Below are 25148 nucleotides of genomic sequence, written 5' to 3'. Positions count from 1 at the left end.
TTTGCACAGGAGCGATTACTCTTATGTACCGAGAGCTTTGGCACATTAGCCGGAGACATTTCTTTTACGCTTGTGCTTAGCAATGAGCTAACGCGTTGAGCGTGCGGTTTCTGTAAATGTCACGCTCAGGATGAATCGCTACTGATAGCTGCTAAGCCGAATATGGAGAATATAGAATAAAAAAAGATGGTCCTCATCCCTCACGTCGGTCTGTCAGCGCCATTATAGGCGGGATGATGAGTGGAGGCCTCCTCAGGTGTGTCAGCGACTTCTTAAAGACGGAAAGGAATGCCACTCGCTGGCAACCATTTGTTTCTATTATTAGTCAGAAGTGCGGCATCTTTCCAGGAAAGTCTGCAGTGTTTACCACTGGAGCAAGAACTGGGTGTGCACATGAGTCATCTACACACACACACACACACACACACACACACACACACACACACACACACACACACACACACACACACACACACACACAGTTTCTGCAAGTAGTTATTAATGAATGAGTGGTTTGAACTTTAAATTGTTTTATGCAAATATGTAAAATGAGCTCTTTCCACCACAAACCACTATCAAAAGCCGGTATGCATCAGGATACAAAGTGTTTCAGATTAGATTTCTGCAGCTTTATTGTGCACGGTGTGTGTGTGTGTGTGTGTGTGTGTGTGTGTGTGTGTGTGTGTGTGTGTGTGTGTGTGTGGGCGTGGGCGCCTTTTACGGCTCTGAAACGGTGAACTTGACCCGGTGCTCCCTTCCTCGAAGGCTCGGCGATATCTGAGTCACAAGCGCAGCCATTTCTAGGTTTGTACAACAGGAAGGAGAAGGAGATTATGTCTTGGAGACGCTGGTCGAGATTAGATGTGTGATCACTGGTTACAGAGAACCGTGGTGGAGTCATAGATATAAACGCTGAGTTTGAGACTAGAGACGGAAAGCTTCATTTCTGCTCATTTGTTCATGTTTCTCGCTTCGTGAGAGTAATTTGGCGGCCCATCTCCGGGTCTCGCCCCGTGTATTTGATAAACACCGCAGCACAGTACGGATCTCTGGACGCCTATAAATCCATGTTATGGATTTTCTTTTTATTACACCTGCCAGATACTATTAACGTGGCAGCAGCGGCGCAGAGATTTAAGGAACTGACTCGGGGACTGGAAGATCACTGGCTTGTACTGGCTGGTAGACGGAGGAGGGGAGGAAAAAAAAAGTGAATGAGAAACACTTTCCCTTCCCCCAGTAAGAGAAAAGTGAGTAAGGTGTCCTTGAGCAAGGCACATCATTCCTAACTGGTCCAGAAGAGTTCGGCTGTGGTTTTTCTGAGCTATAAAACTGTGAAAAGGTAGGTTTAAAATAAAGTACTTTGTCAAGGCCAAAGTGTGTGATGGTTCATGCATTAAATGTACATTTCTCTCATCGCGTGCTCTCCCCCAGAGTGACCCCCTTCTCATCCTCTTCTCCGAACACACGTAATCGCACATCGCCGCTCAAATCCTGGGGTGAAAGGGTTAAAAGTTTTCCCTGCAATAAAGAGGGCTCGGCTTATCTATGCGTTTATTTTTAGAAACACACACACACACACACACACACAACGCAAGCATGGCGAACAAACAATCATTATATTGGGTCCCCCGTGTTGATTCTCCTCTTCACGACTGAGCGGTTCGTCGCCGTGTGTCGTGCAGCTAAAAATGGAGCGCGGGGACGACACAAAGCGGCGGTCAGTGCGATGCGAGCGCGAGGGTTATTCTGAGCCTCACTGTCACGTTTTTGTCTGCCGTCCGCTCGTGCTGACACGTTTCTTTCTCTCCTGCAGAAGCAGATTTTTACGGAAAAATTGTGGCAGGTTGCAAAATGCAATTCCCACCCTTGGTGAAGCCGAGGCTGCTGCCAGCCAGACAGTTTCGCCGGTTCTCCCATGTGCCACCAACTTGGCGGAACATGACAAACAGTCCATCCCAGAACAAACCCAGGGGGGAGGGTGGGGTGGGGGGTGGGGGGGGGGGTGTCTCTTGTACAACGGCCGACCCCCTACATGCACAAGCTCTGCTTTGTCCTTGTGCAAATGGGGGCGCAGCACCCATCTCATCCCGCCATACCCATCCCCCTCTAACAACAAACGCCCCATCATGGCCTTTAGACGGGGTTTATGAGCGGGGAGCATTAGAAAAGCTCTGTTTTTAATTGGTAATGGGACAGAGACAGCGGACAGGGAACATGAGCTAATGAAAGGAACAGGACTCGTCTTTTTGTCCCAGCCGAGAAACGGGATACACTGTGTTCTGCCAACGAGCTGTCGGCGGCAATTACGGTTTACACTGCCCCCTCGGAGCCCTGTCCTTGCCTTTTGACATGGCGCGCCACAGTGCCAAACACCAAAATACCAAATATGAGATGTTTCACCTGTTACTCCGTGTGGATAGCAGCTGTGGAGCGTCTCACACACTGTGGGTGTTTGTTGTTGTGCAAATTCTTAACCAAGATGCAGCTTATTCCCATTCCCATGCATTACCGCCGGTTTCCCGACTCTCCCAGCGTGGACTGAGGGTCAGATGGTCGCGTCCCGACCGCTCACGGGAGGCGAACCGCCGGGAGGCTCACACAGGGGTCACCCATGCTCTGTTATCGGGCGCCGTGACGTCAGCCGGTGCCCTCTGGGAAGCAAATTTGCGACCCAGAGGGGGAAAAAAAGGCTCTTCAAGGAGAGAGCGTGTTTGATTAATCGTATTGTTCCTGTCGGGTTCACCTTGCTCGCCGGAGTCACCCTGGACGAAGCAGCCAGAAACGGAAGTGCGCTGAATGTAATGAGGCCGGAGCATCCTTCCTCCCTTCCTCTCCGCCACGGTGGCACAGACAGACATCTCATTTTTCCCACACAACAAAGGCCTCTGTCAACATGGAGCATGCAGGCCGGAGTAGACACTCCCCCCCCCCCCAAAACCAACCATGTCTCTCTCTGCTGTCACAAAACTACATTCAGCAATGCAGCAGACGGAGAGCTCCAGCATTTAGCCCAGCGCTCCTGCATCGCTCCCCCCCGATCATAACACGCGTGTTTTCAGCGAGCGGTAGCTGCATTAGCTCGAGCCGACTGACTCCATGCCCGAGGCTCGCCGGGGCTATTTATAGCTCCCTGTCTCCCGATGCTTTCCCGGTGGGACCAAGAGGAGAGGAGGATGGAGAGAAAGAGAGCAAGGAGGGAGGGAGGGAGGAAAGAAGGAGCTGGCTGGAGGGAGGGAGGAGGGCTGCTGGGTAACTAGGCTACATTCAGGTTTGATGGACCCCGTTGCCAAGGCATAAGGCACTTCTCTGCAAGTGTGTGGCGGTTGTGTTTGTTGCCCCCCCCCCCCCGACTCTCACAGATGTGTGTTTGTACACACCTGCGCTGCCTCCACGTGCGTCTCAGGTTTCAACTGTGCGGTCCGGACTGAAAGCTTATACGCCGTTTGTCCAACTAACCGCAGACAAAAGACGTCCGTCCCCCGCTTTATTTCCCCCACACTCAAGTCAAAGATGCAAAGAATACAACCAGCAATTTTGCGCAAGAGAAAACCCCGGCGTAGAATTACTCCCGAGCCACAGGTGTCATCACACATTTACATTGCAAAACCCGGCAGCGTGTGTTTCATTTGAATGTAGAGATATCAACTGTCATTGGTGTGTTTTGTTTTGGGGGAGGCAGGGACGTGACCACCCGTCTGCTTTTTTTTTCGTTTCTCATGTGTACGAGGCCGCAGATTTGACCCGTCTCGTTTACATTTTTTTATTATTTATTATGTCAAGCTACCGACGAGAGGATTAAGGGGCATAAAAGTGCATTGACATTCGTGTGAACAGGACCAAACGAGATGAGTCCACACCCAAGTCCTCAGAGGGATTGGTGCATCATGGGTGCAGCCATTCATGCAAGGTGGTGCGAGACGGAATATACACACACACACACACACACACACACACACACACACACACACACACACACACACACACACACACACACACACACGCAATCAGCGCACGACGCATCCTCCAGCTTCATGGCTAATTAAGTGTGTATGTCTGGTCCAGAGAGAATTCCAGAAATAGATCATGCACAGTGAGACGCTCGCCTGTTTCCCTCTCTTTTATTCCTCCAAAGGGATTTTACATGGGTTTTCATCTCCCATCCAAAGGAATAATTGCATGTTTGAGCGCCTCAGATGTCTTTCAGCCTTGTGCTCAGAATATATATGTGTGTGTGTGTGTGTGTGTGTGTGTGTGTGTGTGTATATATATGGATCAGGTGCTTACTAAAAATACATGCACATATAGTGTGTGTGTGTCAGTAGTCACAGATTTGTGTGCAGCCGCTATGCATGTCAATTCCATCCTCTCCTCCCTTTTTTGCGCCTTTTTCGTTGTATTTCCTCTATCGCCTCATCCTCACCACCTCCCTCTCCTCTCTCTGTCTCTCTCTCTCTCTCTCTCTCTCTCTCCCTCCCTCCTCCTTACCTCTGTCTTCCCCCTCTCCCCCGATGCGTCCTCCTCCTCCTCCACCACCCCTCTCTGTCGCTCTGCTTTTTATAGCCATGTCTTCCCAGGGCTCGGCAGCTACAAAAGCCTTTTCATGTTGCCACTATAATTACAGCCTACACACTTGCACACACACACACACACGGACACGCATGCATGCGCGCACACACACACGGACACGCATGCATAGGTGCACACACACACACAGGAAGTGTGTCTTTTGTGTCTGCATGTGTGTGTGTGTGTGTGTGTGTGTGTGTGTGCGTCGGGGTGTGCGTTCCCCGCATGTGCTGTTATACACAAAAGGGTGAGCTATTTTTACCTCTCTCCCCTCCCTCCCTCCCCTCGTCCCCCCCCCCTTCATCCCTCTCCGCTGCTGCTGCCAGCCACATTTGCTATGCTGAGCACAGGCAGTATCAGTCGAGCCCCACCATCCCTCCTCTCTCGCGCACCGAACTCACACACCAGCACGCGGGGGCTGATGACTGCTGTACCCTCGGCATCCCTCACATTTTTCGGGGCTTATTTTGGAGCACCTCGCCAATTCACAGCGCGCTCTCTTCAGCCGGTCATGCGTCGGGCAGTCGCTCAGGTGGCGGTAGCCGCGGCGTGGCATGCGCTCGCAGCTCTGCGGATGACCTGAAGCCCGCCCGCCTCGCGCGCTCGGACCGCGGTCTCAACCGCCTGAATTAGCACGTTTTTGTCGCGGGAGAAGCTCGCCTCGATGTTGCGGACCATATTTGAAGCGGAGTGTGCTCTCTCTCCCACAGAGGGGATCCTGGGGAAGGAGCAGCCGCTGGAGGTTCTGAAGACGTCGGCGCTCAACCACATCCCAACAGGTTGGACACTGTGTGTGTGTGTGTGTGTGTGTGTGTGTGTGTGTGTGTGTGTGTGCGCGTGTGCGCGTCTGTGTGTGTGTGTGTGTGTGTGTGCATGAGCTTCTGTAAACCAAAGACTGTGTGTGTGTGTGTGTGTGTGTGTGTGTGTGTGTGTGTGTGTGTGTGTGCATCTACGTGATTTCAATATTAACCACATCCTGTGCAACTTTGCATGCATAGGTGTTCCTAGAATGTCTGATTTTCTTTCAGTTATTTTGAATCCTTAAAGTGTCCTCTCTCTAAACACCACCTGCTCTCTGTGACATTCACAAACATGTTTATTTCCTAATTGCCAGTCGATTATAATAAGTCCCAAGAAGAGTCCACGCTGACTCCTGTACGTTTGATTTATGCAGTGCCATTTTGTTGAATGGAAGTACAGCCGCCTGAATGTTGGCGCTCAGCTTGTGAGCTGAAATTGTTGTCGAACGCCTCGAGAGGAATGGCCGCCAAAAGATAGACAGCAAAACAAAAACAAGTGAATTGTGAATATCTTGGTGATGTGTTTTGCTGCAAGTCCCCGAAGGCAGGAACGGAGATAGTCCCAAAACAAATCAGAGCTTCCTTTTTTTTTTTTAAGCTCGTGGACCGAAAAAATATATATAATAGGTGAAAATAGGCTTCTCTCTCCAAATCCCCATCTGCTGCAAGCATTCTGTCTCCTTTTGCGGGAAGTCAAAACATCCCAAAGTGTTGCACTGTATTTACAATAGCTTCCTCCACCTCCAGTCCACGCGAACACTGTGAGTGTGGAAGAGGAGGAGGCAGCAGAGACGGAGCTGTGTAGAGTACACAAATGAAAGGGGCACAGATGGAGATGAGGTAATCTGAAGGAGGAATGAGTCTGAGGTAATATATGCATAATGCATTATGTGATTCTATAATGAGGACGCTTAAATATGCTCTGTGCTTTTCATTCACCGCCACAGAGAACAGGTTTTGATACAAAAATAATGGAAACAGTAGAAGTGCGATCCATGATCTGCTCCCCATGCTGCTCTTTAGCCCCGCGTTCCTATGATGCCACAGAGCAGCAGGGAAGCAGGAAGCTGCTGTTCAACACTCAGCCTGGTCTGTTACTTCGGAGGAACAAATAAAAAACAACTTCCTCACTTTGACCCAAAGCGTCCTTTCTCTCAAACCGCTCTGAAGCCTTGCACGCTCTCTCTCATGTTGTTGTTGGGGTTGTGTTCTGCGTGCCTCCGGCGAGGCTGATAAAATATTGAAATTCACTGGAGTGACTTCATCAGATATTCTCGAAATCTGTTGTCTTGGATACAGCGCTAACGGGGGACGGGGGGGCCCCCTCATCGTCGGCAGCGCGCGTGACCCCCGACTGTTTTAGATGTGCACCTGTCTAACAGCGCTCACGCTGCTTCCTGCTTCCTCGTAGGAAATGCAATAAAAGTCTCGCACGCTATGACGTGGATGCAAAAGATGCGTTTCTTTTGGGATGCAAAGCGTCGGTCGCTGCACCTGTGCAGCTTCACGGCCTACAAAGGTCCCAATCGTTTGTATTTAAATAAAAAAATAACCATTAGCCATAAACTCTGTGTGGTATGAGGATGGTACATGGTCTGAATTCTTCACCAGTCTGCATGGATTGAAGACTGGACTACGGGACTCCATCATATACAGTGTAAATACTCACCTGGACCTGTTGCTGCATGCCCTGCACCCTCACCCTTCACACGTTTATCACATCCACCCGCCAGGCGCTGCAGACCGCCGCGACAAGTCGGAGCTCGCTTTCTCGGCAGAGCGAGACTCGCCCTCCCATGCTCCGCTCCCCGCCCTGTTGGCGCTCTGTTTCGAGGTCACAGTGATCACAATCGGCCTTTTGCTGCGAGCTCACAGCCAGGGTTATCAATCTCCGAGAGTTTGCATGGAGGCGAAACTCTGAGAGAGAGAGAGAGAGAGAGAGAGAGAGAGAGAAAGTAACGTAGGCGGATGTTCATGCAACCCACCCTCGGAGACCAATCAGTGAGCCGACCGCAGCTAGTTTCCAGCATCAACAGATGTGCTACTTGTTGCCTCTCATCCCACCCTGCTGCTAAATTCACTGTGAAACCCTGTGCAGAACATCTCCTCTTCTTTGTCATCTTCTTTGCGTGCTTTAAAAACAGCTCGGCTCAGCGTGACGTCTATTAAGCCTAACGAGCGTGGCGCTCAGGCAGTCGGACCGCGGGATGTACACTCGGCGAACCGAGCCTTCGAATCAAGGGACGCGAGGCCCTTCTGCATTGTCTGGTATAAATAGATCTGCAATTGGAGCCAGAAGAGTTGTGGAGTGCGCCGGAGGGGCTGTAAGCAGATTGTGTTCTGTTGCGGGGAGATGGAGGGGAGAAAGGTGGGAGGGAGCGGGGCCGGAGGACAGGTCACGAAGGAGGGAGGGGGGAGGGAATGAGGAGAGGAGCCTGCTGTGAGGGAACGAGGTCAAGGAGTAAAGGTTCGGCTGAGGGAAGAAAAAGCTTTCAGAGAGTGGAATAAAAAAACAAAAACAGAGCTGTGGAGGGATGCTGAGTGGACACCCCCCCCGTCCCCCGTCCCCTGTCCCCCGTCCCCCAGTCCTCAAATGTGTTCCATATCAAACTGAGGGAAACTTTTGAGCAAACAGAAAGCACCTGCTCTTGTCATACTGGTGTTGCCCAGTACACCGCCATGCGTGTTACCGGGCAGTTTAGTGTGTGTGTGCGTTGTGTGTGTGTGTGTGTGTGTGTGTGTGTGTGTGTGTGTGTGTGTGTGTTTGGACCTGTGAGGGAGCCCAAACTGCAACTGTGGAGCCTTTTATTGAGCTTCGCCTGATACAGCTCTGCAATCAATGGTTATTTTCATCATTGATTCATCTCGTAATTATATTCTTGGTTGCTTTATCAATTGTTTGGTCAAAAAATGTCACAAGATAGTGAAAAATGCACATTTTAATTGCTAAAAGTGTGTCCAGCTAACAGTGTAAAACATTGTAAAGAACAATCAGCTAACTACTAAAGACTAAAAGCTTGAAAAAAAAGTATTAAATGGTTGATTGGTTATCAAAATAGTGCAGATAAATAATTCTGTCGATCAACTAACGAATCAAACAACTATACATTTGTCTCAGTTATTCTCACTTTAGCTGAACCATCTATTGCTGAAGGCTTTCTTGAAATAGCAGCGAGAGACGCGCACTCATGAACGTTCCCATGAAGGACTTTACTCAGGAAGTTTAGTTTAGCTCGTAAAACATATATATATATACAATATAAAGAAAGTAAATGATGGAAAGCATGCAAATTCACCAAATCTGCAGACAACGATCACGTGAAAAGAAAAGAAACACGCATGTAAAAACACACATGCATGCAACAAAATGTCAAAATAAGAGACCTGTCCAATAATGGGATGCAAGACTACAGTAGCACAGAGACATTACTGTGTTTAACAAACAGTCATCTAACACTAATCCCTAATTTTTTTTTTATGATCCTCCATCTTGTGGCTTTATTTGTTTGGGAAATGTTGGCAAATTCCAGGCCAGGAATTTCAGCACTGGGTATTAAAACCACATGGTTATTATGGGGGGGGGGGGCAAGGGACTGCTTAGGAGAAGGAGGCAGGAGATATTTGATGCACTACAACCGGTGTGGAGGATTTTCCTTTGCCTTAGAAGCTAGGGAAGCAGGTCGAGTGTGGGGGGGGGACAGAGTGAGTGAGAGAGTGCTGTGTGTGTGTGTGTGTGTGTGTGTGTGTGTGTGTGTGTGTGTGTGTGTGTGTGACGTGGGTTCCTGGAAAAGCAGAGGGCTGCAGAATAAACAGACTGCATGCCTGAGACTGCCCTGTGATGTCACCGCTGGGCGAGAGACAGAGAGAGAGAGAGAGAGAGAGAGAGAGAGAGAGAGAGAGAGAGAGAGAGAGACGCCCATCAGGTTTAACAGGAGCGACGGTGAACGAGGAGCAAAAAGTGACGGAGGTGGAGAGCAAGAGGGGAAGTCGGATGAGCAGGAAAGGGAGCGAGCTGTCATTCGCCGTAACAGACCGAGGGAGGTGCAGTGATAAGGAGGAGAGGGGAGGCTGCTGAGAAGAGGAAGAGGAGGAGAGCACCGATGGGTACGTTTAACGACAGAGACGCCGTACGAGGTGCGGTTTGTGCGTCGCCATCAATACAAGGCTGTTGTGTCGGGGACTCAATACCCGGGGAGGAACATTTTGTCCCGGGACGGTGTGTGTGTGTGTGTGTGTGTGTGTGTGTGTGTGTGTGTGTGTGTGTGTGTGTGTGTGTGTGTGTGTGTGTGTGTGTGTGCGCGCGCGCACGCATGAGTTATGGATTTGCACGAACCAAGATTGGAAACCTTTGACAAGTGCAGCTCTCTGTCACAATCACACCATCATTCTTTCACCTCTGACGTTAAACGATCGGCTTCCTCTTCGACTTGCTAAAACTACTCTTAGATAAGAAAAGAAAAGACAAAAAAAAGAGGAGAGTTATGCTTTTTTTTCACCCTGAAGTCACCAGTCCTAGTGCGTGTTTACCTTTGACGTCAGCTTGATACCGACCCTGAAGACTTAATACGGAGTCCTTGCTGCTTTCAGCCCACAGCAGGACTCCTTCACAGTCAGCAGGGATCTCTCGCTGCAGAGTGACTCATACGGATCCAGGTCAGAAATCGGAACGTCTCCGTAAATAAGAAGTTTTTCTCAAATTTTTGACATTATTTTCAGATCTCTCATTTCATCTGGTGATGCAGGGATGATTCACGATTGTAGGAGTCGGTCTTCGCTAACGAGCTCGCTCTCTCCTTCTCCTTCTCGTCTCATCAACTGCCAAACTTGAACCGGCGTCGCCTCGAAAGTGAGCAAAAGGGGCCGGAGAACAGCCAGAAACCGAGGGCGTCGCTGCATTTAATTAAAGATCTGGGCACCTTGTTAGTCAGATTCACAAATGGCAAAACACTCCAAGCTCCTTTTTCCCTGGAAGGAGACTAATAGTGGAAGAAAGAAGGGAGACTGAGGTGTGGAAAAAAAAAGAAGGGAATGAAAGAAGGCGTCTTATGACGAGGAAATGTCAAACCTCATGTCCCGCGGGTTGAAACGGAGAGACTAATTCTCACTTTGGAGGCATTGTAAACAGATTAGGAGACAGCGGCTCACATGTTGTTGTCATCCCCCCACATGACGGCAGCCCTCCGGGACCCGTTGCATATTGTTACTCTGTCCTCCTACTGCCGGGGGGGGGGGGGGGGGGGGGTTCCAACCTGCTGCATGAAAACACAACAGAGAAAGTGGAGTAAAGGATCCTCTAGGAATGCCCAGGGAGTGATGCACCACAGATCAAGCTGGGGCTCAACAGATGTAGGATACTCGGAGTGTAAATGAAGAGATTCCACTAACAATGTGTATTTATAATCGTCCTTACACACTTCAAATCGTGTGATTGTGTCCAAGGATTGGGTTGAAGTGCGACAACACGAAAATAATCCTGAGAAATCCCTCCAGGTTTGAGGCATAAGTGTCAGTTTGCCGCTGGACAATGCCCGCTGTGTGTTTTCTCATGTTTGTTTGGCCGATGCCATGAAAGGCGTGTTTGCCTCTTTATTAACACAAAGTTCCAGGCAAGTATCTCTGGCTCTCGCCGCGCTCTCTGCAAACATGTAGGTAAATAATCAGCCAATCGACTGCTATTTATTCACATTTAATGGGGAGGAAGCGGCGTGATTGGAGGCCTTCCTGTGCAGCGATTTGTGGGCGGCGGGCCCGGCTCGAGGCCCGGCACCTCGACCGGGTCAATGCAACCTTTTGTCAGGTGTCGTCGCGCTTCGTGTGTAAACTGCAGCATCAGTCTTGTGTGTGCAGCTTTTATTTTAAAATGTTTCTTTCATCGCTACAGATGTGAAGCTTTATTGATTCCCAGAAGAAGATTATGTCATCGCCTCTCGGACAAAGAGGTCAGAGGTCAGGGTTAGCTTTGAGTACAGATTGAGTGCAGTTTTAATTCTTTATTATACTGTCAATTAAAAGTATATTTAGAAGAAAGGATTTTTGGTAGCGCTGTACGATCGTATCTCTGTGCCAACTTCCCCGTCCGTCTCCCCCCTGCAGTGGACATCAACTCGGCGCTGCCCCTGCGTCTCCCTCCGGCCGCCATCCCCATGGACCTGCGCGTGGACCACCATCACCACCACCACCAGCAGCAGCAGCAGCAGCAGCAGCAGCAGCAGCAGCAGCAGCAACAGCAGGTGTCCTCGCTCTCCCCGCCCGGTCAGCAGTCGTGCCAGGCCGGCGGGGGCGTCCGAGAGCAGCAGCTGCAGCAGGAGCTGCTGACCCTGAAGCAGAAGCAGCAGATCCAGCGGCAGATCCTCATCGCCGAGTTCCAGCGGCAGCACGAGCAGCTGTCCCGCCAGCACGAGGTCCAGCTCCAGGAACACATTAAGGTATGTCGTTTACATTTCACACTACTTTCTGCTGCTATCCGCCTCCTCAAAGGTGGAGCATTGACTTCATTTGAACTGTATTTTCAAGGAAAATAGCAGCGTCAGTCATTAAAGCTGGAGACCAACAGCAGCCGACAACAAATACAATTAAAGTAGTACAAAAGAGTGAGCAGCAGGAGCAGCAGGCACGCCGCCCAAACCTATTTAAAACTCGACTAAACAAAGCAGAGGCAGCTCTTGATTTAGTCTGCCACAGGATTCTTCATCAACAGACTGCACTCACCAACAGAGAGCCGCTCCGTCAGCTTTAAATCGCTTTTCTCTGAGCGGAGAACAAGGAGGCCGCTTTGGCTTCGTTCGCTTCACCTTCAATACGAGGATGTGTTTAGATCCAGAAAATTGCATTAAATAATACTTAAGAGCAGGTGTTTGGCTCCTTCAACGGACAGTCTTTGCTTCTCAGAACATGACGGCGCTTTGAGTCAGACGTCGTATCTTAGTGACCTGGAAATACAAAGTGGATCTAGATCAGCACGCCCACACGGCGGAGCTCTGATACGCCGGGCCCCACCGGAGCGCCGGGCTTAAATGTCATATAAAGATATTCCACTGTTTGTTCTTTTGTAGAATATTGCTGCTCGTAATATGAATTGCAAAGACTTCGGCTGAACTACTTCTTTTTTTTCAGGAGATTAGATCACAGTGTGCAGGATCACATTAGTTTGAGTGGAATGGTTTTAATTCCTCATGTGCAACTTGGTTCATACTGGACGTCTTTCCTTGATTCCTTTATTGTCTTTCCTTCTTTCCTCTTCTCCTTCCTTACTGTCTCCCTGTATTCCTTCTTTCCTCCTACTCGTTTACTTCTTTACTCTCTTTCTTTCTTCTCTCCCCTCTTTCTCTTCCTACATTACTTCCTGTCACCTTTCTTGCCTCATTTCTTCTTACCGCCCTTCTTGTTTTCCTTCTTTCCTCTCCTCCTTCCTCACAGCTTTCTCCTCTCTTCCTCTCCCTTCTTTCCTGTCTCCTTTCTGTCTCATCTTCCATCTCCTGTCACTCTTCCTATCTTTCTTTCTGTCATCTTCTCTTCCTTCCTTTTATTGTGTCTCCCTTGCTTTCCTTTTTCTTTCCTCCCTGTCTTCCTTCCTGACTTCCTCTTGTCCTCGTTTCCACTCACCCTTCCTTTCTCTTTAGTTGCTCTCTTTTCCTCTCTTCTCTCCTAAATTGTTTTAATCTCCTTCCTCTTTTCCTTCCTGTCTCCCTTCATTTCTTCCTTCTTCCTAATAATAAAATCATTTAGCAGATGCTTCAGGCACACTTCACATTGCACTCATCCCCCGCAGGTCAGCAGTATTGATGGACTACAGTATCTACTCTGCTTGCTCCTCTTGTTGAGTCCCGTCTGTTGAGTCGTCCTGTGACACTGAGGGATGAGCGATGCCGTCTGAAGGGCCGTCTGGCCTGTGGTGGTGGTGGTGGTGGTGGTGGGGGGGCTGCAGGACCACTCAGGTGGAGGCCAGTGACGCACAGCCTGAGCAGGGAGGCCCGGCCTCAATCAGCCCCATTCACTGGCCCTGTGGACACACACATACACACACACACACACACACACACACACACACACACACACACACACACACACACACACAGAGGCATTAAAACATACACATCCTCTCAAATGTCAGCAAACACACACTCACACGATGCCCGGTTTGCTTCCACATCTGGATCAGCCAAACACACACTTGCTTATACACACACACACACACACACACACACACACACACACACACACGCACACTCTCGCTTAAATGTCTGCAAACATTTCTTGCCTGTTTGACAACAGGGAACCCTCATAAAGTGAGAGCCATCACGAAGCTCTTCGCGGTTTTAGTCATCTGTGTGTGTACATCTCTGGTCTACCGAACCACTGGGGTTTTGGGGCGTGTGTGTGTGTGTGTGTGTGTGTGTGTTATTTGTGTGTGTGCATGTGGGCGGTGAGATTACTTTGAGCTTCGTCAATCCCCAACGTTGATTGAAAGACAAAAAATAAATAAAAATGGAGAGCCGATGTGCTTTTCTCACGAGCCCCTCCTCAACCTTCCTCTCAAAAAACGAACGCCATCAGAAGTTGATTACACGCAGTTATGGCAAACTGATCAAATATTGCCATTGGGTGTGTGGTGATAAGGGGAAGAGGAGGGCAGAGCGACGGCCATTATGCAGCCGAGCGCAGACAGCGTGCCTATTTATTGTGTATTACGGTGGCATTAAAGAGTAATTGGGACTCTCTGATTCGGTGCCTTGAGTCGAAAGCAGCTCTCAGTTTGCATCAGCAGCGTTTAATTGATGCTCGTATGCACAGCGACTCATTTAAGGACACTTCGGTGAGACGAAGAGGGGCTTCTGAACACATTTGGGCTTTTTACGCAGATTTTATTTGTGACCTTTCTGGCCACAGCCTGATTTCTGATGCTCTTCTCTGTCTCTTCTGGAGGGACGAGGAAGTGAGCAGATTGGACGATGTGTCTTGCTAAAGCCTCATCACCCAGTTAAATTGTTTATGTTTATTTAAAGGCTTATAGGCTTGTGGCCTGAGGTTTTTATTTCATTGCTTCAAACAGCTGTCAGACTTAATTATTTCAGATGGCAACTTACCAGGAGTGGAATGTAAATGGATGTTTAAAGAGGAGAAAGTAATGAATTGATCACATTTAGATTAGAAAACAAGAAGTTATCGTCATGAAGTGATCTCATCTCGCGTCTCCTGTTGTGCGGAGTTTGCGGAAAAAAAGTTTGAATATATCGCTGGATGTTGAAGACCATTATTCCGATGTTTCTCCCTTACAGCAGCAACAAGAGCTTCTGGCGTTGAAGCACCAGCAGGAGCTGCTGGAGCATCAGAGGAAGATGGAGAACCACCGTCTGGAGCAGGAGCTGGAGAAGCAGCAGAGGGAGCAGAAACTGCTGCTGCTGAAGAACAAGGAGCGGGGACAGGAGAGTGAGTGGACCGTCTCCATTGTGGCCTTTAAACGTCACATTATTAGGAAATCTTTCTGGGACCTCCGCAGACGATATATAAAAAGTTAACGTTCCTCCTGTTTGGTGGCATCTGCCAGGTTTCAAAAAACGCTCCACGGTTGAAAGGACCGTTGAGATCCACAGTGTGTGTGTGTGTTTCCATTTTACTTGGAGAACCTGTGTGTTTACTGTGGTTAAACGAGCCGTATTAGCCGGTGGCCTTGGGCGGGGGGGCTAAGCCAAGTTATTACCGCTGCGTGCTGAATGTCTCTCAGCAGTTCATTGAAAGCGAGTGGACGGCAGTCCTTGAGAGCAGTTTACACACTCTGTGGAAAGTGGCTACAGATCGAGGCCGCAATCCGTGGGAGTGGAGCGGGAGAGCGGCAGAAATGTTGCTCTTCGAAGGCTACGTGTGAAGTCATTACTGGGAAGGGGTAGAGCTGACCTTTATTCTCCTCATCAGTTAATCTGCTGCTGGTTTTTATTAAGCCCCAACCAACAGTCCAGAACCCAACGAATGCATTTTTTAATAATATTAAAACAGATTTCTCACACTGGAGGAGAAGCTGGAACCCAGAGATCGTTTGGTGTATTTGATTGAATTATTTATATCGATAAGGGAGTCAGCTGACATTGTGCACTTTGTAATAAAGACAAAAGTGCACACCAAAAGTTTAAAGATTCTCCACATTTCTGTCATTAAAAACCTTCAACGTCAAACTTCAACGGGTAATAAAATGTGAAAACTGGATGTTAAAAATGTAACTTGTTAAATATACTTATGGGGAGACATTTGAATCATTGCTGCTTGTGCCAACTGCCCATAAAAACTCTCTCTAGAGCTCAATGTGTTCTTCGTCGTAGGTGCGGTGGCGAGCACCGAGGTGAAGATGCGGCTCCAGGAGTTTGTCCTGAACAAGAAGAAGGCCCTGGCCCAGCGGAGCCTCAACCAGGGAGGCCTCCACAACGACGCTCCCTACTGGTACCGGTGAGGAACCAGAAGATTTATAGGTTTCAGTCGCGCCGATACGACACGTAGAAGTGGTTTTTCTATCTCTGACTGCAGCTGAATTATTGGCTTGTGTCTTCATCTGTCAGCGAGCCTCTCCTCTTCCTCAGGGCAGGATATTGGAACCTGATGATAGGGGCTCTTACTCTGAAGGCTCGGCCTTGAATGTTTATTGTAGCGTCTCTGGAGCCCTTTGCAGGTGTGCACACTTGCTGTTTCCTCTTTTGTTTGCTCTGGTAGTCGCTTTCATTGTCTGAGTAATATGGAAACACCAATTCACGTTGGTCGTGTTTTACTTTTTGCGTTTTTTGAATAGAAGTTACCTGAATTAAATTGATTGAACAACTTGAACATTGAACTGAACACTAAAGGCCCCAGTAAAAAAGAATGATAGTCACATTTTAAAGTGTAGGCGATAAAAACATGATGTATCGTTGCAGCCCTACAGAACGGTACACTAAAAAGTGCTATTAATGTACTTTGCTACTTTCCAGTGCTGCTGGAAATCATTTCCAAATCATTTTCTCCAGGATTATTATTCATTTGGCACAATAACATCACCAAAACCATCAAATGCAAATACATAACCAAACAATGTTACCTAATCTTGCCGTGTGACCCAATGAAACACCCACAAGCGTCGACTTTCAGCAGCTCAAAGTGATGATAGCAACTTTCTCTTTCTACATCCGCCTGTGTCTACTCTTCCTGTGCCTTTCTCTCTCTCTCTCTCTCTCCACTCATTGGACTCATCGGCCCCCTCAGTGTTGGAAGTGTGTGTTTGTGTGTGTGTGTGTACATCCGCTTGTCAGGAACATGCATTTGGTCCGAGGCCAACTCGGCTTAACTTTGCCTACAAAACGCCACCTGATTCTGTAGGCAGCGAGAGAACAGATGGCAGCGCATGTCTGCAGCCTTGCCAGGGGATTTGCATGAGGCGTTAATCATACAGATCTCTGACCGGCCATGAAGTCAGCTCCTTTGCTTTGGATTCGGTCACGCGTCCGCTACGTTGCAACGACCTTTAACACTGTGTTTCTGTTCTATAGCAAAACCCAGCACAGCTCTCTGGACCAGAGCTCGCCTCCACAGACTGGCGTGTCCACCTACAACCACCCTGTGCTGGGTGTCTACAACCCCCGGGATGACTTCCCGCTGCGAAAGACTGGTACATAACACACACACACACACACACACACACACACACACACACACACACTTACATACTTAGAGCTGTCTGCTTGCTCCTATGCAGACTCACTCGCAGCTGTAACGTCCAGTAGCTGCTATGCGGACTCACGTCTAGCATAATTTAGATGGCATCAGAGCTCCGTGCCATTAATCACATCCACATTAGGCTGTCAGGGTCTCCCAGCATACCCCACACGAGAGCGTTAGAGAGAGGAGAAGCGTAGGCGGTTCAAGAGTTCAATGGAGTGAGAGAGGTTTTTAACATTTAGGCACGTTTTATTCGTTTTTAATAGTTTTTAATAGTTCCTTTTCCTCAGGCGTTGTTTAAAGTCAGCTGTTTGTCTTAAGGAGCTTGATCTTGACACTGTCAGTGTTAATAATTACATATCTATATAAAAATTGCTTTTTATAGTCAAGAGTTTAGAAAGAGCAGTATATCTATAAATATATATATATATCAGATTTGAGGCACTCAGCATCACTCTGATGCTTGCTGTTGTACTATTTTGTGTTGCCGGCCCTTTCTGCTGCCTTTACAATGTTTTATGATTGCATTTTAAAGCTAACTGGCTCTGAAGGCTCCTACTTGAGGGCCGTGTCAGTTGGGAACATCTCTAGCAGTGCAGCGATTACTTTTGGGGTTCCCCAGGGCTCGATTCTTCGCCCTTTATTGTTTTCAATTTGCGTGCTACTTCTGCTCTGGGTCAAGTAATTCACAACTGCAATATTTATTTTCACTGTTATGCTGATGATACACACACACACACACACACACACACACACACACACACACACACACACACACACACACACACACACACACGCACACACACACAGTAAACCCATCAGACCTGTCCTCTGTTGACTCACTGTCTCAGACATGTCAAATCATGGATGTCCAATCATTTTTTATATTAAATGTTGATAAAACCTTTGGGTGGAACCAAATATAGAACATGTAAAAAAAGTGATCTGCTTCCATTGGGTTGATGCTGTAAAAAGGAATTCACGACACACAAACCTTTATTTATGTCTTTGTGTCCATACTATCTCATTATTTGTCGTGCTTTCTAAGAACGGATCTCTTTCAGCTTGTTCATTTCTAATTCTATACATGCTTTCTTATGGCCAGCCATGCAACTTTTAATTACTTGCTGTATTTTCCAAGAAATGAATTGACCACTCTCAGCTTCAAAACCACAGCAGGCATGGTAACTACAACATCTGATTTTTTTTATTGGCTTTTAAGTTACACTTAGAGCACCATGCTTCCTTTTAAATTGGTGACAAAAGTCATTAGAGCTGCAGAGTGCACCACTGGAATAAAGTTTCCTTGTGGCCTACAGTCTGAGCGTCTTCATGCTTTCGGGCTCAAAGTCAAGATCCCTTTGCAGAGTAAAACCAGCTGTTTGCAGCGTGTTTTTTTGGGGGGGTCAGGTGTGTGTGTAAGTGTTCCGCTTCGTGTGTGCGCAGGGCATGAGTGGTGTGTGTGCGGTGGTGTAGCCGTGATGCAGCGGTCGTCTTACAGTGCAATTATTCACTTAGCGCGGCGGCAGGCGGCCCTGTTGACTCTGAGCCTTCTGGCTACGGCAGCAGATACGTAGACCACAGTTGACACTGGCCCGCACAGCCACATTCCACCCTGAGAGAGGAGAAGACGAAGAGAGGGAGGAAGAGAGGAGGAAAATATGAAGGGTGGAAAGAGAGAGCCGTGATAATCGGAAGGATCGATTGAGGAAGATGAGCGGGGCTTCACTGAAGAAAAACACTCGAGGTGGAGGATGGAGGGAGCACAGCAATAGAAGATGAGAGTGCACAACAAGCAGGATTGAAACTAAATCCTACAAGTGGCACAATGACACCACACTCCCACAAAACTCGCTTCATGTAGAGAGAAAAAAAAAGAGGGGGTTTCGGAAAAATGGCGGGGAGTGAAACGCTCGTCCCTGGAGTGTCAGTTCGTCCCTTGACGTCTATAAGGCCGAGGATTGTGTTGGAGAGGAGGGAACCTGTGCCACCCTGATATTTGCCCACAGCGATGACGTGCTTTGCGGGGTTTACTTATGGTAATGCCAGCTCTGGAGAGGTTAGAGGCTCTTTTATATCACCGCCCGGCCATAAAGCAGAGGACTGGCACCCGGGGAAGCAACAGCGCTCTTTTGTGCGTCTCCTCTTTCACTTTTTAAAAAAAAAATTCAGCCTCAACGAGACTCTTATCCACAACACAATGAGAACAGAGTGACACCAGACTGATGTAAAAAAACAGTAATGCTGGGTTACATGCTGCATTGTTTCCTTTAGATCCTGCGCTAACAGTGAATACTACTTCATAGAGAGGTAATTACAGAGAATATATACATTGAATGGGTAACGAAAATGGGGTTTAAAAACCTTCAAACTTCACCGCCCTTAAGATAAAGCGGGATGATCTAAATGTGTGCTGGGAGAAGGGCTGCGTGACAAGAGGCGCTAGAGTCCTCAGACAATTGGACGCCTTTAAAATCAATAACTCTTCTTATGCAGCGAACACTCGGGGGTCAGAGAGCGTGTCGGTAGCATGTTCTCACATGCACATGGATGCCTCTGACAGACTTAGACAGGCTGGGAAAGTTTGAGGCCCTCAGACTCACTGCGCTCTTTCTCTTTGCCCTTGTCTTTTCACTGATGAGCAAATATGTGTCGTTTTTTTGTTGTTGTTGTGCGGCCTAACTGGGGCAGACAGTCCTTCACATGGACACAGCAGCACACAGGCAGAGCATTACTCTCCAGAACACGGCACACAGCTCGCCCGAATGAACACAGAGCAACATGCGGCCGTCTGAATGCAGGACGTCACCTCATAGCCGCCTTTCAGTCCCGCTGTGAGGCCCGTTCCTAAGATGACGACAATGCCCCGTCTGTGCTTTGATATCATGTGTGATTGTATGTGCTCAGGCCTCGCCGAAGCCTGTGACAAAGCCTTTCATTTTGCATGAACAAATACCAGTGATACGGTCATGTTGAGGCCATGTGCTAAGTATGATTTCCAATTATATTCATGCAGTCATGAAGCTTTAGTGTTGTGATATTCAGTCTTGATCATGTCGATGTATAACTAAGTTTCTTCTTTAAACCATTCAAACAAAAGCACTTTAGAACGTTTTTAATTCTTCAGACAGAGGAATCATGTCGAGAATGAAAATTAAGATAAACCAAAAATAAAGCGCACATCTGCTTTTATTCTCCGCTCAGAGTGGACAGAAGAGTCTATACAACTTAAAGCTTTCGTTTTTGATTTTACGAGAGCAGGCAGCGGTAGCTACAGACAGGGTGAAAAAGATTTCACAGTGTGAAAGATGCCACCCTTCATGGCTGGATGGTTTGGACAATCTAAATGGCATTTTTCTTGTTTTTTTTTGTTTTTAACTGAAAACACAGGTGGCAGAAATGTCCATTATTCCGTGATGATCTAGATTTTTGTGGCCCTTGTAATTTACTTTTGCAGAAAACTTTCATTGTCAGTATTTCCCGCAAATTCAGAGAGGCTCAGAAATGCTCATTCGTAGTGAAATTGCAGTAAATCGGCTCCACAAACTTTAATTGGTTGGACTCCATCTGGACCGAGCTCCCGCTGCCGCTTTGTGCTCCCGTACTTTCACACTTACTTCCACACGTTTATTTTTACCCGACGCCGTGAACGGGAACAAGTGTCTGATGACTGTTTCCCAAAATGACTTTTGTCAGGGACGTTTGCTGCAGGTGAAGAACCGTTTCAGTACTTTATGTCACAATCGGGGCTGGTGGTGCACCGCAGTTTTAGCTCCCCTTTGACGATTAAAAATTGGATAATGAATAGTGAAATTATCCGAGGCTGCTGATTGGCAGGGCAGAGTAAACAGAGCATTAGCCTCCGTGGCTGCAGCCAAGGTGACATGCCGTTCCCTTCTCCCTGTCTCCATTCACAACTCTGTGACAGCGTTCACAAAAGACCAGAAGGCTTTTAGGCGATCAGACATGGCTCCCAAATTGGAGCTAATTGCTTTTTCGCCGCAGCGGCGTTGGGAAAATGTATCAGAATTTGGCATGTTCAGAAAGCATTTAAATGGGAGGGACGAATCGTGTGGCAGTTTGTCTGGCAAACGGGTTTTCCTGACTCTGTGGAAGGCCGCTCCACGCTCCCAGTTTGAGCTGTGAGACTGTAGCACAGGTAGCTCTCCCACCCTTTGGATGATAGAAGTAGCAGTAGATGTGGAGTTCAGTCGCTGAATTGGCACATTAGAGAGAGAGAAAAGAGAGTAAATTGACTAAAAACATCACGAGTTCTACAGAGAGTCACACAAACAACGCGGCAGCTTTCCAGTGACACGCCTCGTTATAAGTACAGCAGATAATCAGACACAGGTGGGGCTGCTGGTTAACAATCATTAGGCGACACTCCCAGAAGTTAAATATAGTTGCAATACATTCTGATGAGTTGGGGAACGGCGGGTATCGAAGGTGAGGTCAACCGAGGCAGCATGTTGGTGTATGGTCGTCAGATGTCTCCCCCCCCCCGTTCTGTTCACCAAGACGATGAGCAAATGAGCGAACGAACGGTAACGTCTCGGTCTCGTCTCTCTCAGCCTCGGAGCCCAACCTGAAGCTGCGCTCCCGGCTGAAGCAGAAGGTGAGCGAGCGGAGGAGCAGTCCGCTGCTGCGGCGCCGAGACAGCCCCATCACCACCGCCAAGAAGCGCTCGCTCGACATGGCAGGTGAGCGACACGCAACGTTAAAAAACACTTTGATTTTCAAGGCTGCTGCATTTTCTTGTGACTGTATTTGATTTGTGTGTGTGTTTGTGTGTGTGTGTGTGTTTCAGACTCTGCGTGTAGCAGCGCCCCCGGCTCGGGCCCAAGCTCCCCAAATAACAGCTCCAACAACATCCCCAATGAGAACGGCATCAACATCTCCAACAACACGGAGGTAACACACACACACACACACACACACACACACACACACACACACACACAGCAAGTAAGTAAGTAGTCGCTTTAGTGCATCCGAGGTTTAGACCGATGAATGAATTGTATCTTTATTCAAACGTTCACAACCTTTAAATGTTCTGTATCGTGGCGTAAAACATGAGTGGCAGACGGCTTCAGTTCACATTCTGCAGCCTTTCTTTCTGTCAAGAGTAGCTTTGCTCTTTTGTGTGGGCGCTGGGCTACAGGTGCTTGGTATTAGCTTTTAAACTCAGCAGCCTCTAGCATGGACAAAGGCTCTGAGTGAGGGATGTTCAGGTGATGGGTCTGCAGAGGAGGAAGACAGCCGAGGAGCCGCCCAGAAGCTATTTGTGGCAGCCATTAGGGGCACTCAGGCAGTGTGGAGGAGGCCGATGGCCGTGACGGTTGTTACATCGGGTGCAGACGTAGCTCTTTTTCCTCATGTGTGGACATCCACTGCTGCTGCGTTTTGCCCCCAGTGCTGTTCTTTTCTCATGATTCAAACACAGATAAATCATTTGAATGTGCTTCCCAGGCGTGTCTGGCCCAGAGGCTGTGCAGCGGTGCTGAGCGGGGCTCCGTTAACCAGCTGTCCCTCTACACTTCGCCATCCTTGCCCAACATCACCCTGGGGCTGCCCGCCACCGCCACGGCCACCGCTGCGTCCAACGTAAGGAGGAAAACCGCCGCGGACTATTTATCTGTGGATTCGAGTGTGCGCTGTCTGTGACCGGGGTTGTGCTCGCCTCTCCTTTCAAGGTGACGTCGGCACAGCAGGATGGAGGTCTGCAGCCGGCCCTCTCCCTCAGCCCTCCCTTCCTCTCCGGCGGCCACTTGACCCCCTACCTGGCCGAGGGCGGAGCCGGAACGGGCGGGCACGGCGCCCACAGTCCGCTGCTCCAACACATGGTGCTCATGGAGCAGAGCCCGGCACAGAGCCCCCTGGTGACAGGTAGGAGGAGTAATGGATGCTTTACTGAAGCCGGTGAATGATGAGACACAAAAGTTGTGGCGGTAGATTTGGTAAAACTGAAAAACATCAAATCACCAAATACAACTAAAAGTTAAAGTTTTCATCTCTTTTAATACTGCACTGTTTGGCCCCTCTCACTGACAGACGACCATTCACAAAGCTCAGACTAATGAGCTCCTTTCATATGTCTGTGCGCTATGAGAGGGTGACATGATTGCATTGTGCGCCTCTTTCCCATCAGCTCATTCATTGACTACCACTTTTGCGGCTATTTTCAGCGGGGGCACTGGCAGTGAATGGGCAATGACGCACGAACGGTCGCCGATCCGCGTCTCGCAAACGTACAGACGAGGGTTCGTGCGCTCGCCCACGCACAGCGGCAGAGAGAGAGAATTTCAACAGATGCGGTAATTTATTCCTCAGCTCAGACGAGGGAAAGTCATGTTTTTAGCCATGAAAGAATAAAAAAAGCAGCCAGGGAAGAAACGCTTCAGAAAAGCTCTTTGAGAAACAATTTGAAAACACGCTGGGCTCGATGGAGTCTGTTTTTCTTACTCTCCTCACCCCGGATGATACACTGTTAATCAACTAATCTGTTCACTTTTCCCTGCTAGTGTCATCACAATAGAGGAATCACGGCTGCACAGATGGCGGTTTTTATTTGGTTCGCAAATACATCTGCTGACTAATCTGAGGTCCGACACCGAGAAGAGCGAAGTTAGGAATCCACGTGTTCATGTGAACACATCATATATTTGTCTTTTATTTTAGGAATTAGGTCTGCTGGCCGCTCATTGTGGTCTGACAAGGCTCGAGAAGACGACAAAAACCTCATGTCATGCGTCTTCAAGGGAGTCTCCAAATTAGGCCTTGCAGACGGAGGCCCATGCATCATTGTGACACCCAGTCTAAATACTTCAGAATGTTCTGGGTTGGTGGAGTGGCGGCAGGTCAGGTTTTCCGCAACAGCTGTGTGACCGAAAGATCTACCTCAGCTGGAAATGGGAGACGGATGGCTCGTGTTGAATCGCTACCATCACTACTTAGTACAGAAAGCTCCCCCAATATGAGTCCTCACCTCCTCTCGTAACCACAGTCTTCCTCCGTTTTGTGTCCAAGGTGTGAGCGGGCTGTCCATGTCGCCGGGGGCATCCATGGCCAAGCTGCAGCGGCAGCACCGGCCCCTGGGGCGGACCCAGTCGGCCCCTCTGCCCCAAGGGAGCGCCGCACAGGCTCACGCCCAGGCCCTGGCCCTGCAGCAGCTGGTGGTCCAGCAGCAGCACCAGCAGTTCCTGGAGAAGCACAAGCAGCAGTTTCAGCAGCAGCAGCTCCACCTGAACAAGGTGAGGGGTGGAGATCTCCTCCTTAGCGTCTAAAAGCTAACAAATCCACCACTAAGCAGTTAACGGGTTAACGTGTAAAAGCTGCGCGCCACCGTTCGCATCCATGGCCAGTGTGCTGCCATGGCAACAGAGCGGAAGCCTCTGCCCTTATATGGTCGGGGAGGAAGTGAGCAGCCGCCGCTCTGGACGGCTTTACCTATTTGAGCAGAGTACTCGCTGGAGGAGAGGTGGGTGGATGAAACAAGGGATTTCCTCTCCTCCTCCTCCTCCTCCTCCTCTTCCTCCTCCTCCTCCCCTGCTCTGCTCTCACTCCCTCCATATGTTTCAACGCTCTCCAGTGGCAGCTTTTCACACACAAATGTAAATCTTCATTGTTTTAGTCTACGTTCTGTAATGCGAGTAGTAGTTGTCAATTTAGTCAATTAATCTACTTACTTGATGAACAGAAATTAATCAACAGCAATTCTGATTATCACTTCAGTCATTTATCAAGTTAAAATAAAATCCATTCTCTGGTTTCAGCCCCTTATGGCTGAAGATGTGTTGTTACTGTCTCTGTTTTCCGGCACGTTTGAGACGTTCAACGTGACACACGCGAAAAAAAACAACCTCAGAAAGGCGTAATTGTCTACTGGTGATGGTAAAAAAAAACTGCATATACGTACTAATACTAATTTTGGCGGGGAAGCGGCATAATTGCGTTTTGACTCTCTCCATATTCTGATACAAAAACGTATATCTAGGACAAATCCATTGACAGAGCTCTCTTTGTCAGAAAAGTGAAGGAATAGGTCAACATTTTGTGAAATATGTTTATTTGCTTTTTTTGCCCAGAGTGAGATGTCTGCACAGT

The 25148-nt window shown here is 48.5% G+C and overlaps 1 protein-coding gene across 5 annotated transcripts in view; it reads left to right on the top strand.

The window, feature by feature from the left end:
• The window catches only part of LOC137878889 (histone deacetylase 4-like), a 36239-nt gene that overhangs the window by 5381 nt on the left and 5710 nt on the right, over positions 1-25148 (top strand). For 3 of the 5 annotated variants that reach the window (XM_068719380.1, XM_068719378.1, XM_068719379.1), the window contains exons 3-12: positions 5280-5348; positions 11463-11794; positions 14645-14795; positions 15680-15803; positions 16874-16992; positions 21617-21745; positions 21853-21956; positions 22515-22649; positions 22739-22931; positions 24072-24295. In XM_068719380.1, coding sequence (XP_068575481.1) covers positions 5280-5348; positions 11463-11794; positions 14645-14795; positions 15680-15803; positions 16874-16992; positions 21617-21745; positions 21853-21956; positions 22515-22649; positions 22739-22931; positions 24072-24295 — 1580 coding nt within the window. Of the gene's footprint in view, positions 1-5233; positions 5349-8990; positions 9474-11462; positions 11795-14644; positions 14796-15679; positions 15804-16873; positions 16993-21616; positions 21746-21852; positions 21957-22514; positions 22650-22738; positions 22932-24071; positions 24296-25148 lie in introns of those variants that run through there. The other 2 variants (XM_068719377.1, XM_068719381.1) reach the window with 2 other exon arrangements.

Source organism: Cebidichthys violaceus, unplaced genomic scaffold (genome assembly GCF_023349555.1).
Source record: "Cebidichthys violaceus isolate CVI_PGR_0920_01 unplaced genomic scaffold, fCebVio1.0.p SCAF_24, whole genome shotgun sequence".
NCBI classification, from domain to species: Eukaryota; Metazoa; Chordata; class Actinopteri; order Perciformes; family Stichaeidae; genus Cebidichthys; species Cebidichthys violaceus.
Note: the sequence above shows the minus strand (reverse complement) of the source record. Positions and strands in the feature narration are given on the sequence as shown.